Source organism: Lingula anatina, chromosome 2 (assembly GCF_051362555.1).
Source record: "Lingula anatina isolate TDL-2025a chromosome 2, LinAna3.0, whole genome shotgun sequence".
Classification (NCBI taxonomy): Eukaryota; Metazoa; Brachiopoda; class Lingulata; order Lingulida; family Lingulidae; genus Lingula; species Lingula anatina.
The window spans coordinates 1,761,062-1,774,830 of record NC_141768.1 but is presented as its reverse complement, the minus strand read 5'-3'; the positions used below and the strand labels follow the sequence as shown (position 1 = coordinate 1,774,830).

Genomic DNA, 13,769 nt, shown 5'->3' with positions numbered 1-13,769 from the left:
ACCCCCGGGCTGATACAAAATTAGCAATACAAAACCTCACATCAGTCGTCACATCCCATGATAATTCGGAACCTGATTCATTATCTATTGTCCTTGGTGATTTCAACAAAGCCAACTTGAAAACGACACTACCTAATTATCGCCATGTCATCAATTTTCCGACAAGGGGCAATAACATTTTGGACCACTGCTATTGTCCTATTAAAGGGGCGTACCAACCAGTCAAACGATCCTCTTTAGGAAACTCCGACCACTGCATTATCTTGCTAATTCCAACATACAAGCAACAATTCAAGGAAAACAAGCCCACCATAAAAACAGTAAAAGTTTTCAACCAAGCAGCCATAGATACCCTCCATGATTGCCTCGAGGCCACCGAGTGGGAGGTATTCAGAGATACTGAGGACGTTAACAACTACACTGATGCCGTTACTGGTTACATCCAATTCTGTGAAGAAATGTGTGTCCCGAGAAAGCAAGTGAAGCAGTTTACTAACAACAAGCTCTGGTGCAACAACAAGATCCGCAAGCTCATTAAGGAAAAAGATGTAGCCTACCGTAACAAAGAACAACACCCCAAAAACTATCGGAAGTTAAAAGCAACCCTGCGATGGGCCATCAAGAACGCCAAGAGAGACTTTAAAAAGAAATTCGAAGAAAAGTTTGAGACCAATAACGTAAGACAGCTATGGTCAAACATGTCATCACTCACTAAATACAAAGGTCCAAAACACGTACTGAGTGACGACGACACAGCACTTCCCGACAAGCTGAATGAATTTTACGCTAGGTTTGACATTGCCAACAACTCGGACTTAAGATCGGCTCCACTAAATGCACATCCACATGACCCACCGCCCTTTTCTGTTCAGAAATGGCAGGTTCAGTGTCATTTTATGGGCCTCGACGCACACAAGTCATCTGGACCAGATGGTATTTCGCCAAGGCTTCTAAAGACATGTGCACCACAACTGGCACATGTATTCACGGATATTTACAATCTATCGCTGCTTTCCCAACGAGTTCCGCGGGCATGGAAGACAGCTACTATCATTCCTGTGCCGAAGTCCAAAACAGTTTCTTGCCTAAACGATCTCCGTCCGGTTGCGTTGACCCCAGTTCCAATGAAAATTCTAGAGAAACTTGTTCTGTCGTATATTAAAACCATTGTACCAGAGACACTTGATCCCTTTCAGTTTGCATATAGACGCAATAGAAGCGTAGATGACGCTCTTAGTATGTGCATACACAACATTTTAGAACACGCAGATAAGAAAAACACATACGCAAGGATACTTGGGTTTCTTTATTACCAGCACGACACCATTATTTATAGACTACAGCTCGGCTTTTAATACCATTATTCCACAAAAACTTTATGCTAAGCTTTTAAACGAACTAAAAATTCCTTCATTTTTATGCAGTTGGGTTTTAGATTTTTTATTAGACAGGAGACAAGCTGTGAAAGTGGGTACAAGTACTTCTGATATTGTGGTTTTAAATACAGGTGCGCCTCAGGGTTGTGTTCTGTCACCATGTCTGTACAGCTTGTTCACGTATGATTGTGCAAGAAGTTATAAAATTATAACTTCTTGGATTGTGTTTCATCTCATGAGAGTAATTGCATCGTGAAGTTTGCAGACGACACCACTTTAATTGGCTTAATAAGTGATAATGATGAGACCTGGTATAGAAACGATGTCAACTCAGTTGTACAATGGTGTAAAGACAACGATTTGTTACTGAATGTAGGGAATACTAAGGAAATGATTGTTGACTTCAGAAAGAATAGAAATGTTAAAGAACCCATTCATATCAGTGGCACTGCAGTAAAGCAAGTAGCCAATTTTAGACTGCTGGGGGTAGAATTCAATAGCTCACTTACATGGAAGGACCACATAGACAAACAGTTAAAAAAAGCGAGGCAAAGGGTATATTTTTTAAGAAAGTTGAAGGATTTTACTTCAAATGAAATGATTTTAGCAAACTTTTACAAATGCGTTATAGAAAGTATATAAACATTTGCAATCATAGTATGGTATGGGCGGGCCACTGTAGAAGAACGCAAGCGTCTAGATATGGTCACATCAACGTGCGGCAAAATCATCGGTCTGGAACTCCCCTCTCTAGGTGCCATCTATACTAATAGATCAGTAACAAAAACAGAGAAAATCATGTGTGACTATACCCACCCCGCACATGGGCTTTTTAAATTTTTACCGAGCAACTGCAGGCTTTTAACTTTTAAGGGATCTAAAAGGTTTTTAAAGAGTTTTTACCCATCTGCTGTGTCTTATTTTAACAACAAAAATGGAAATTTATAATTTATTTATTTATAATTTGTAACCCGAATAGCAGTCCAATTTCCGTTTTATATGAATCTTATATTTATATATTAATGGCTGAATAAACTCTTATCTTATCTTATCTTACTCTTATCTTAAAGTTAAGCTAGCATACCCTTGCACTGTGTATGGTCCAAAAGTAAGCCATCTAATATATGCACTTACAAAGAAAAATGTTCTTAAAATATTATAAAAAAATTATAAACATACGATTTTCCAAGAGTACTCATAAAAATGACAGTAAAACACTGAAAAACGTAGGATATCGTCTTACTAGTGCAAGTCATCGTCCCAGCCATCTTCCACTCTCCGTATACACAGGACATGGTAGTGGCATTGCCGAGGTTGGTATGTCCCGGTAGGCAGGTATACTGTACTGTACTACCGTGACTGGTGGATGTCTGGCCGGCTACAGCATTGGGTATCTTTGGGGGAGTTGGGCATGTGTCTTCTGAATAAATATATGAATAGGCATTACCAAGGTGAATTTGTTTTCAGATCAAGCGAAACAGTATATATAATTTTCTATTTGCGATAAAAGATACTATACAGAGCTTCATTTATTACCAGTTTGTAGTATCGTTAATGTATAATGTTGTATGTGCATGCATGATTATGAAGAGGGGGGGCAACTGATAAAACAGTGGGGACAAGATGCATGTTCCAACGGCGTATGCAGAAACACGTTATTTAATGAGGATATGTGAATTCGGACTTTGTGCTCCGTCAGGGGCCTGAGGTAGAGAGTGGTCAACTTACGCTTGCAGTTCAAGGTCCCGCCACTCCACTTTCCGTTTGTGCATGTTTTGACCACCACGGGAGCAGCCCCAGAGCTCATGTAACCCAGAGAACAGCTGTAGACGGCGATGGCGCCCTCCACGTGGGTTTGGCTGCTATGCGGGAGGGTCAAAGTGGCGTGAGGATATGTTGGTGGTGTCGGGCATGTTCCTAAACAAAAGAAGCGACAAAAATATGTTCATCAATTAAATAACGGTTAATTATATACAGTATATGTAATATGAAGAGATAGTAGGGCCTAATATGTTTTTATATTGCCTCTATTTTCTAGATAGTTTTGCGTTTGAAATCATTGTAGGGAAGCCATGGGGATTGGAATAGATGACCCCTCCTAGACCCTAGAACATTACGTATACATACAATGGGAGCTGATAACACACAAGTACCTATAACATAATACACTGTACATGTACAAATTGTTCAAATTTTATAAAAGCAACAACTCGGAATTTTAGTAAGAAACACTGTACAAACAATCTACGAAAATTTGCCTTCATACATATCAGAACTACCTCCAACGTAATCGAGCGTACTTAAATCGATACAGCAACCTTTATAATAATTCCATTCTATAGTTATTACTAACGTTTACAAGTTTTTGCATCCAGATTGGTCCATTTTCCATCTTCACCACACAGCACACTGATGGGACCGTTTGATGTGTAACCTGGAGCGCACGTGTAATTTGCCTTGTCACCCCTGGTATAGAGAGCCGTTAAGTTCCCTAATAGTCGACCGTTTTCCAAACGTGGCGGAGGTTGACAGATCTCTAAAATATATCGAGGAGTATTTAAGAAATACATAGAAGCATGTAAAGAGCTTTATAAACTTAGCAAAATATTGGAGTTTCCTAGAAATTACAGCAAATTTCTTTCAAACATATGCCCCATCCCAAACCGTTGAGAATATTGCAATCGATAAATATAATTCTTAAAGTCATAATAACTCTTCGTTTTGGCCAAAAATACGATTTTCCTGGAAAAAACGGCAATTTTCCCGTACTTACCAATGGTCAACGACCCCATTCCTGCATTCAAAGTTAATCCAGGTTTTTTTCCTAAACGTACGTTTTTTTTTGTTAAAATCTCTTAAGAGATTTTAACTGACGGAGCCCTCTCGTATCGAGCGATAGTTTCTGCTGACCTACTTAAAACCGCGGGAAAAGCAGCAACAACACTATATAACGATATTATAAGATTCATAAGATATATTCGTCTTTTTGCTCAAAATGCATTTATATCTACAATGTGTGCAATTCTGGGCTTTTCGTTATCCGACGCACTGTACAAAAACTCGCAACTTACGTCTGAGGGTTTCCCGCCAATGTTATTTTGGTCTCGAATGAACGCGACAATCCGCGTGACACCTAAACGTCATTGGCAACGGATGCAATTGTCGACCGCGAAGAAAGGCATCGAAAGCCCAAGTGAAAAGCACAGATTTTAGTTTTACTACAATAACAGTCGTTTTGGTGGGAAAATGAAATAGAATATATTTCCAGGCGTTGTTTACAATGTATTTCTTGCGGAATTTTGAATCTCAAAGGAGTAGTTATTATTGCTTTAAGTTACAAGTTTCACTTTAGAGCCACTCTCTCATGATGCTGAATAAAAGTGGTGAGTTATTAGCGTGAAGCTGAAATTGGACACTTTCAACACCGAAAAGAGGTTGTTATTTGCTCAACAATTTCTGATAGGGTGTCTAAAAGAATAGGCCTATGGTTGAAATTTCCACAAATATTGATTGTCGGATAAATGTCTGCCTTTAAATGTGTGCGTTGTGAATTGAAAGACATTGTCCAGTTTGTCAGAAAAAAAGCGTTTTCAGATTTCTGGACAACAATATGTGTGCAAAATATTTATCATATCACGCTGTGGTATAAAACGTTGTGTAGAAAGAAATTTACGTAAACCATGACAGCAACTTGTATTTACTTTTTATTCATTCATTTTATTCTTTAATTTTCTTTTTATACGGGGTGGGGGTACTTACTGTCACATTTAATGTCTGTCCCTGTCCACGTTCCAGATCTACATGTTCTTATTGCGTCTCCATCAATGTGGGCAAACCCGGGCTGACAGAGGTAGACGATGGCTTCTCCCTCCATATAGAAGTACATAAATGGTCCGTGTGAGCTGGAAGTATTGGGGATAGCAGGCGGAGCAATGCAGGTACCTGGAGAAGAAATATGTCATTAAGATTTTTTTACTTTTCCTTTTTTTTCTTCAAAAGAATTACCATTAAATACTAGCTGTGAAATTGATCGTTGTCTAATTTGTTACTTTAATCTATTCTCCTAGTTACTGTAGTTAAAATACTAGTACCAGACAATTTTAAGCTGACAATGCGTATAAAATCCGCAAGGAAATATCAGCTTACGTTTACACAGAATATCATCACCACTCCACTGTCCTGCAATACATGTCCTTGTGGTATCTCCACCAACCTTACCATAGCCGACCAGGCAGTGGTAGTTGACGGACATTCCTTCTGTGTAAACTGTAGGTTTGCCATCAGAACTCGGGACTAACGCGGCTCCAGGTAGGTCTGCTGGGGTCGGACACGTCCCTGTCAAGTACAAGAACATAAAGCCATGATGGTTGTTCTCTAAGCTAACAGCTTCATCTTATTAGATAAACTTCTATTCCCAAGATATTCCTTAGACTGTGAAGAAATGAACATATCTATATTAAAAAAACATTACAAACTGAACGGTTAAAGTAACTTAACATTTCCCTACATGTCTACCAAGATTAAACACCTTTTTATTCGAATTACAAATAAAGCCAGCTTGGATTAACTATATGGTGGCTTTTATTGGGTTTTGTGGCAAATTTTGACTTTTAATGTGTATTTCACAAAGGTAAATTGTAAAATTCATAAATAAATATTAGCTTACGTTTACAAAGAATGTCATCACCACTCCACCGTCCTGCAGTACATGTCCTTGTGTCATCCCCACCAACTTTACCATAGCCGACCAGGCAGTGGTACTTGACGGACATTCCTTCTGTGTACTCTGTAGGTTTCCCCCTAGTAGTCTGGACTAACGCAGTTCCAGATAGCTTTGCTGGGGTCGGGCACGCCCCTGTCAAGTACATGAAGACTTTATATTTATTATATAAGTCATTAGCTTTAACCTTTGGATAGATTTCTATTACTACAATTTTCTTTACCTGTCTTTGGAGAAGTTATGATGTATGAACCTTTAAAAGGCAATCCATTTGACGAACCCTAAGGTTTTTTGGAAGAGGCAAAGTGTTTAGAGGTATACTCTGTATAGAATTTCGAGTCAGTACATTTTAAATTAACAGGAAAACATACTTTCGCACGATATGCTTTCATTCTCAGGTTTCCACGTTCCTAGTTCACAAGTTCTCACGGCTTCCCCGCCAGTTCTTGCATATCCACTTCGGCAACTTTGTACGATTCTTTCGCCGCTGTTGTAGACAGTCTTTATTGGGGAGAAATAGAATGTGGTTTCAGTTGGTGGTGCTCTACATTTCCTTGCTGAAGAAAGAAGACTGCTATCAAACTGCGCAAAAAACTGTTGGTGCTTGTGGAAAATCATATAAACAGGTAGGAAGATGAAAAAATATAACTGAATGGTTAAGTAGTTCATTGCCTAATTCACTGAAATTCCCTGTTTGAAGTGCAATGTAACAGTAAACATTTGCCACTATGAGATTTTTGATACGAGAAAGTGGCACCGGTTTTGAAAATGTGTTTCTGACTAAAATTTTAAAAGGAGTATCTTTTTATTGCAATGCATACATTTGGAATGTGTTTGAGAGAGAGAGAGAGGGAGAGAGAGAGGAGGGAGGGTAGGATGGAAGGAAGGATAAGAAGAGGGTAAAAATGACAAATACTGTAAGAATCCCCAAACAGGTCAAAAATCGTAACTATTTCAAGTAGTTTTCTCCGCAAACATGATTGGAAAATTATTTGAAACACACACAATTTAATTTTAAATAGAAATGACTTACGCTGACAATCTAAAACGCGGCCCCTCCAAGAGCCTCGTAAGCAGGTCATGTGAACGTGATCATCCACTGCCCCATAATAGCCAGGTTTACACACATAGGTCACCCTGTCCCCTTCAACTATCTGAGACGCGGTGACAGGTGCCCCAGTAGCCACTGAGGTAGCATAGGTAGGTGGCTTTGGACATGTATCTTGAACATAGAAAGCAGATCTCTCTTTGTAAGTATTTCGGCATATTTTATAATTGACATTGTATGCCATACGTAGCATTTTTATTATTCATATAATACAAAAAAAGCAAGAAGAGTAAGGTAAATCAAATCAGTCCGTACGGAAAAGTCCTATAGGATCCTATAATATCCTATAGGATATATAGGAAACTGGCCCAATTTCCTTTAAGACCCTATAGGACTTTTTCGTCAGGGAGGTCTAATCAAGATGGCTCAGTGCATATGTTCTCTCTACATGTGACATGCTTGTTATACATTTAAATACTTACGTTTACACACGATGTTTTTCCCGCTCCAAGCGCCGTTTGAACACGTCCTGACTTGCGACCCAGATGTCTGTGCAAAGCCAGCTTTACACGAGTACCGCACTTTTTCCCCTTCAACGATGTTAGACGCTGTGAGCGCTGGCCCAGACGCCACTGCATTGGCTATAGTAGGAGGTTTTGGACATTTTCCTGAAATAAGAGAAAACCGATTCCATTTTAAAATATTTTTTAGCTGTTATGCAGATACGGTGAATTATCATTGCCATGTATAGATTTTAAGGAAAATAAGATACTGCTGATAAATAGAAATAATCTAAAGAAAACCATGCACAAGTTGATACAAAAACGAAGGATCTTACATGATAGACTGGTAACTAAATTTTGGGATAAAACTTATGTATTATTTTATAAAAATGCACGACAATCCTAATGGAATTCAATAAGCGAGGCACCGTTCAGCACCACTACACTCACAGAAATGCCAATTAAACGGAAACAGCAAGCGACGTGCTAATGGTGTAAGTTATAGGCCCCTAATACTGATGAATCTATGAATATCTACTATAAAGATGTAATATGTAATCCAAGCCCTCGGCCCCTAGGCCTTCTTCGCGGATTTTGAATAAATAATAAAAAACAAGATAGTAGGCCCTATAATAAACGTAGCCTCCTTTTTTTCGTCGATTTAAATAAACCATAAAAGAATTTAGGTATATATCATAAAGCCAAGACAAAAAACCCAGTCATTCAAACGGCAAAATGGATGGCTCTCCATACAGTTCGTGTTCTGCAGGGGTGGGTGGGGATTGAACATCTATGAGATTCTCGCAATATAAGACCAATGAAACGTCCAGAATTTCACTTATGAGGGGGTTCTTTGTGGGAGGGAAGGGGTAAAAAAGACACTAGAGACTTTCTGCCTTGTATCTTCCTCAGAGTTGCATATGAAGGCCAACTTGTGACAGTGACAGTGATAGTGACAGTGTGAAAACGCATACTAATGATGTACATTATTGATAGACGAACCAGCATCTGTAGTCTAATTCCATTAATACCATGCATATTGCATCTGTCTCAAACGATTTTCGGGTTCATATGTGCCTGTTCAAATTCAAATTCGTTTTGGTCAAATATGCGTTCTACTATACTACTCAGTCTTGTATTACTGCTCTGACCTGTGAGTATTTACTTGAGGTGTAAAGCGAGAAAATAGCTGGCAGGCAGGTTTTAAAATTTATCACGCAAAGCCGTTTTTAAATTTATCAAGAGAAATTTCAAAAATATATTAAAATAAAAACTAAAGGCGTGAGTACAGAAAAAAACTAGTTACAACTATAAGTAAGTGTAAAAAGAAAAAATCCAGACAAAAAGATGGAGTAGATAAACATGTATAACAGAAACTGTATTCATGGAAAATAAGTTAGAGCTTTTATTTTTTTTTTTCTAGTCCATCCTTAATCTTATGAGACTTTTGAATCATAGCTGTCTATTTTTATCATTTAGACAACATCTACAACAAACTTACGTATACATTTAATATCTGGTTTGCTCCAGTAATATTTGGTGGCAAATGTGCACTGAGACACGGGATTTGTGCCAATTTGGGCCAAACCAGCCTTGCAGTGGTAAGTGACCTGATACTGCTCCATCGGGATCCAGAAATTAGCATTCTGGATGCGTTCGACATGGCCATACCACGCCCCTTCAACATCTTGAGGTTTTCCACCCCAAATGCATTTATCTGTTTCCCGTTTATGGACGGATGGTTTGAACATACCTGCAGTTGGATCAGCTATTTGTTAAACATTTTATTACAACAAAACGGCAATTGGACCAGGAGAGGAGGGGTTGCCTAAATTTAGCTATTGCAATATCTACACTACAGATGCTACTCACGCTGTATGTGTTTGTATATAGCATTTCGTGACTCTCTGTAAATCTTTGCCAGTCACAGAGCAGATTATGAAGATAAGTGGTACATAAAAAAGGTTTCACTATCAGAATTTCTTTAATAATATTTGGAAATCTAGCAAAGCCTAAAGACCCAATGATATTATTACTCGCGTTGAAATTTCCGGACGTTCGCAGATGGACACAAGAAACAGTAAACCTAGAAACCGTGCATCAATGGAACTGCCAGTAGAAGACGAAATGAGGTCAATTTATATAAAATGACCACGGGGTCTAATGCTACCTGAAGGTTAGCCCATATCACATCGACTTTACAGAAGACTGAACTGTCTGATATCTCTTGAAGCACAATGGTTGGAAAAGAGAAACGGTTGGAATATGGTTGGAATATTCCATGGTTCAATGGTTGGAATTGGGAAACGACCCTCATTACTGCTTCAGTAGCTTGATGCATAACAACACAGCCTATTACGTCACTGTCCGACTCTGGTGTGAAATGCGAGTATTTTCTCTTGGTTTGTGTGACAAATAATACACTGTCATCTTAAACACTTTCGTTGACGCTCGAGGAGTTCTGGCATACATCGCTCTGTGTGGCAGCATGTTATCACACACCTGCAATGTTTTACTGGGTTTTATAATATCTGTATGAGGGTTAGCTGGACTTTGGTCAATGCATTACCCAGTTGGAATTAACTGACGCGTTCGATGTGGAATTACGTTTTATTCATACCAAGAATATCGGAAGCAGCGAGAGGTTCTTGAACAAAAACTATGGCCGTTGCAATATACATGTATGGGTTACCACACTCGCATCTCTCAATGCTAAGAACAACCGGCAATAATGACAGGACTACAGGGGATGAAAATTTGTAGGAAAAAGTACGTGAAATGCACGTTTTGAACTCTTCTGGGGTAAGAGATGAAAATGTCGTCTCTTATATGTCAGGAATAACATCTCCAGAAATCTGTTTGGGGTTTCATTTCACATGCTGGTTTTATATGTTAATTGTTTGATAAATTACAAAAACTTGTAAGTGGGCTTTGAACAAACTGGCAGCTATAAGCTCGGATAATAGCTGCAATATGCTTGCCGTGCAAATTTCGCCATAGACTTACGTGTGCACGTTATTTCGGGAGTGGTCCAGTAATAGCCAGTGTCCACCCTGCACTGAGCTACTGCATTGGTGCCATTTTGAACATATCCCCGTCGACAATAATAGGTGGTTTGATACTGCGGTATCCAACGGTCAGCATTTCTGATACGAATAACTCGGCTATGCCATCCTCCTTCAAGTTCCACGGGTTGCCCGCCGTATACTCCGCATCGTTTTCTTGTGTCTCGTTTATAGACAGATGATTTATTAAAACCTGCAGTGGGAGCAAATTTTACATCACGCGTGGCCTTCACCAATGTTACCTGCTAGTTCACAGGGTGGTTATAAAGGGTACCAGGTTTATCTACATTCAGCTACTCTAGCAACTACACTTGGTCGCTACACTGGTGACTACAGTGACTGGGAATACTACATGTCATATGTGACGCTTAGAGGCACACAATTCCCGTTGCTACTTTATACAGAAGAAATTTATTTTCCTGGAAATTTTAGGAATTGTACCTATATCAACTGGATACAACTGAAAAATCTTTCATTTGAGAATATCTGTTAAGCCGTTTTCTTAGTTTCTGATTTGATCGTCCACAGTCTCTATCTCCATGATATTCGGTTCCGTATCGCTGGATCCACAGATGAACATTCTCAATATGGATGAAAGGGCCATACCGTGCCCCTTCAGGATCCTGCGGTTTACCGCCAAAAAGACAACTTCCGGTTGTGTCTCGTTTATGAATTTGTAGCCTACCTTCCCCTATATCTGTTGCTTGAGTGTAGGCCTATGTTTTCGGCAAAAGGCATACTAGCACTGAAAGGTGTGTATAAAAACTAGCAAAGCAAAGCGTGTGTACAAGGTATATTTCGGTATTCTACCATACGTCTACTCGTACAAGATGGGAAGATGTGCTTAGAACTACATGTAGAACCAGATAAGTGAATTGGTACGCTGGCGTCTACTGGTACATCAGAGGTGACTATGTCTACGGTATCTAAGGGTAGTTGATGTAACGTTATCTGATCTGACGGATTCTAGTATTGGCTTTAACGTACATTTTCATAAAATCTTAAGTTTAGACAATATTACGAGTGCGCCAATAATAACTAACTTAAAAACGTGCGATTAACTAGAGCAAATATGCATGCACTAAGAAGCAAATATATAGTAGACATGCAGTAAAGACACAGTTGATTGAAGATATTCCAGAAAGCCTTTAGCATTAAAGCAACTTCATGTATATACTCTAACAAGTGACTAATATTTTCGTAATTATAGTCACGTTGATGTAAGCTTTGACACGTTCATTACAGCGCCTTTTTAATCATGATGCACCCATTTGGTTCAAATGTAGCATACACCAATTTGAATAAATGACCAGACCATAGTGAACAACATTACAACTTACCTTTCGTTTCGCCATTATTGCACTGTGGTTTCTCATTTTGTCTTACTGTTAAAAACAATGTGTGAAATATGTCAAATGTTATATGGGATAAAAACTGCAATGAAAATATGCCCCCTTGCCAAAACGTGCATATAAAATATACAAAATTTCGGACACCAATAATAATCTGTCTGATTGTTACTGGTTGAAAAACTTACAATTCCCCCACACATTGCAAGTGATACAAAGATAAAAGAGGCAAAAATTGACTGAATAAAGAAGATGTCCGGCTTATATCTGATGTTACCTTAAAACAGAGGATACACTATGACATAAAATGGCTTGCATCACCGCGGGTGTGATAAATCATGTAAGACTATGAATTTGTGTTATTCTTTTAATACGTTACGTATAAATAATACTTTTGGCAACTTCCTTGTACCATCTACATCATGTCAACAATTCCGTCACAATTACATGTATACCGTTGGTGCACTTCTGGTTCGACAGGAAGTTTGGATACGGAGCGTAACAACCTTTATTTTCTGGTTTTCACCAATTTCTGACATATTTATATAAATATTGTGATTTTCTCGTTTATTTTTGTACAGTGAAGGTTTCAAACTATGTTCATGATAACGGGAAAAACGTTACAAGTAATTTGAGAGAAACCGTACAAAAGAATTTGATTATGAGCCCCATTAAATGTTGCGTACATGTACTCTATTTACCTGAGACGTCATGCTGAATTGTATTTTATTTTCTTTATTTGTGCACTTTCTCAGAATTAATTTATGTGAATAATTTGTGTTATGAAAGATTAATACACAAGGGAAGTTGTTCGGTAAAGAAGAGGCATGTATATGTCCAGGCACGTATTGGCAAAGGATCATCGCGAACAATCAGTGAAGGGTCAACACTTTCATCAACTTTTACTGTTAATATGAAAATCTATAACTTCTCCTACATGTAGTTTCAATTGATTGAAAATGTATCGATATTTATTGCCATCATACCTGCCATATAATCAGTATCATCCAGAATTGCTTTCATAACTAATTGTATATTAATGGAATGTGAATCTATGAGGTGAAATTTGGAAAGCACGGCACTCTTCATGACAAAGCCTACATTGGATCGCTAAAAAACTAATATATATGTGACATTGGAGCGGCAATGCTTTTAAAACCTTATAACTTGCAGCAGGACGTAACTCACCACAACATTGGGTCTTTTTCTTGTCCATGCATAATCTTGTACCATTGAGCTCGGTGCCAGCTTGTCTTGAACAGTCAGCCTCACACTGACCGCCACAGAAGTTCTCACAAATGCTTTCACTTTCTGAAATAAAGAAGTAATTTCGTTTATCAGTTGTTGTAAGGCGTGTGCTTGGAATCAAACTATTATTATTATTATTATTATTATTATTATTATTATTATTATTATTGGTCTGTGTTACCTCCTAGTCATTACTTAGTTCAGGAAAGAGTAGGATGTTATACAGTATGTGGCATACGTATTAGACGCAACATCAGTAGTCAGAGAAGTTTTTTCCTCGCACAAATGCCACTTATTTATTTTCTAATGTGAATTATTCTAACGTTATGAATTTTTAACATACACGAGTTTATTGTTAACTACTTTTCACCTAGTTATCAGAGGTTAAAAACTTTATACTCACTCCTCTTGACGCAGCAACTATTACGGCAACCACCCACCCCATAAATGTCCACTTCAT

The 13,769-nt window shown here is 38.4% G+C and overlaps 1 protein-coding gene and 1 long non-coding RNA gene across 2 annotated transcripts in view; both read right to left on the bottom strand.

Annotated features, from left to right (window-relative positions):
• The window catches only part of LOC147763314 (uncharacterized), a 102,595-nt gene that overhangs the window by 60,233 nt on the left and 28,593 nt on the right, over positions 1 to 13,769 (bottom strand). The window lies entirely within an intron of this gene.
• The window catches only part of LOC106170147 (C4b-binding protein alpha chain), a 17,800-nt gene extending 4,031 nt beyond the window's left edge, over positions 1 to 13,769 (bottom strand). The window contains exons 1-11 of the mRNA XM_087006902.1: positions 13,709 to 13,769; positions 13,250 to 13,372; positions 12,053 to 12,097; positions 7,627 to 7,812; positions 7,130 to 7,318; positions 6,468 to 6,653; positions 6,043 to 6,231; positions 5,136 to 5,318; positions 3,730 to 3,912; positions 3,105 to 3,293; positions 2,620 to 2,796 (exon numbers count right to left, since the gene is read on the bottom strand). Of these exons, the coding sequence (XP_086863028.1) occupies positions 2,620 to 2,796; positions 3,105 to 3,293; positions 3,730 to 3,912; positions 5,136 to 5,318; positions 6,043 to 6,231; positions 6,468 to 6,653; positions 7,130 to 7,318; positions 7,627 to 7,812; positions 12,053 to 12,097; positions 13,250 to 13,372; positions 13,709 to 13,769 (1,711 nt within the window). The remainder of the gene's footprint in view (positions 1 to 2,619; positions 2,797 to 3,104; positions 3,294 to 3,729; positions 3,913 to 5,135; positions 5,319 to 6,042; positions 6,232 to 6,467; positions 6,654 to 7,129; positions 7,319 to 7,626; positions 7,813 to 12,052; positions 12,098 to 13,249; positions 13,373 to 13,708) is intronic.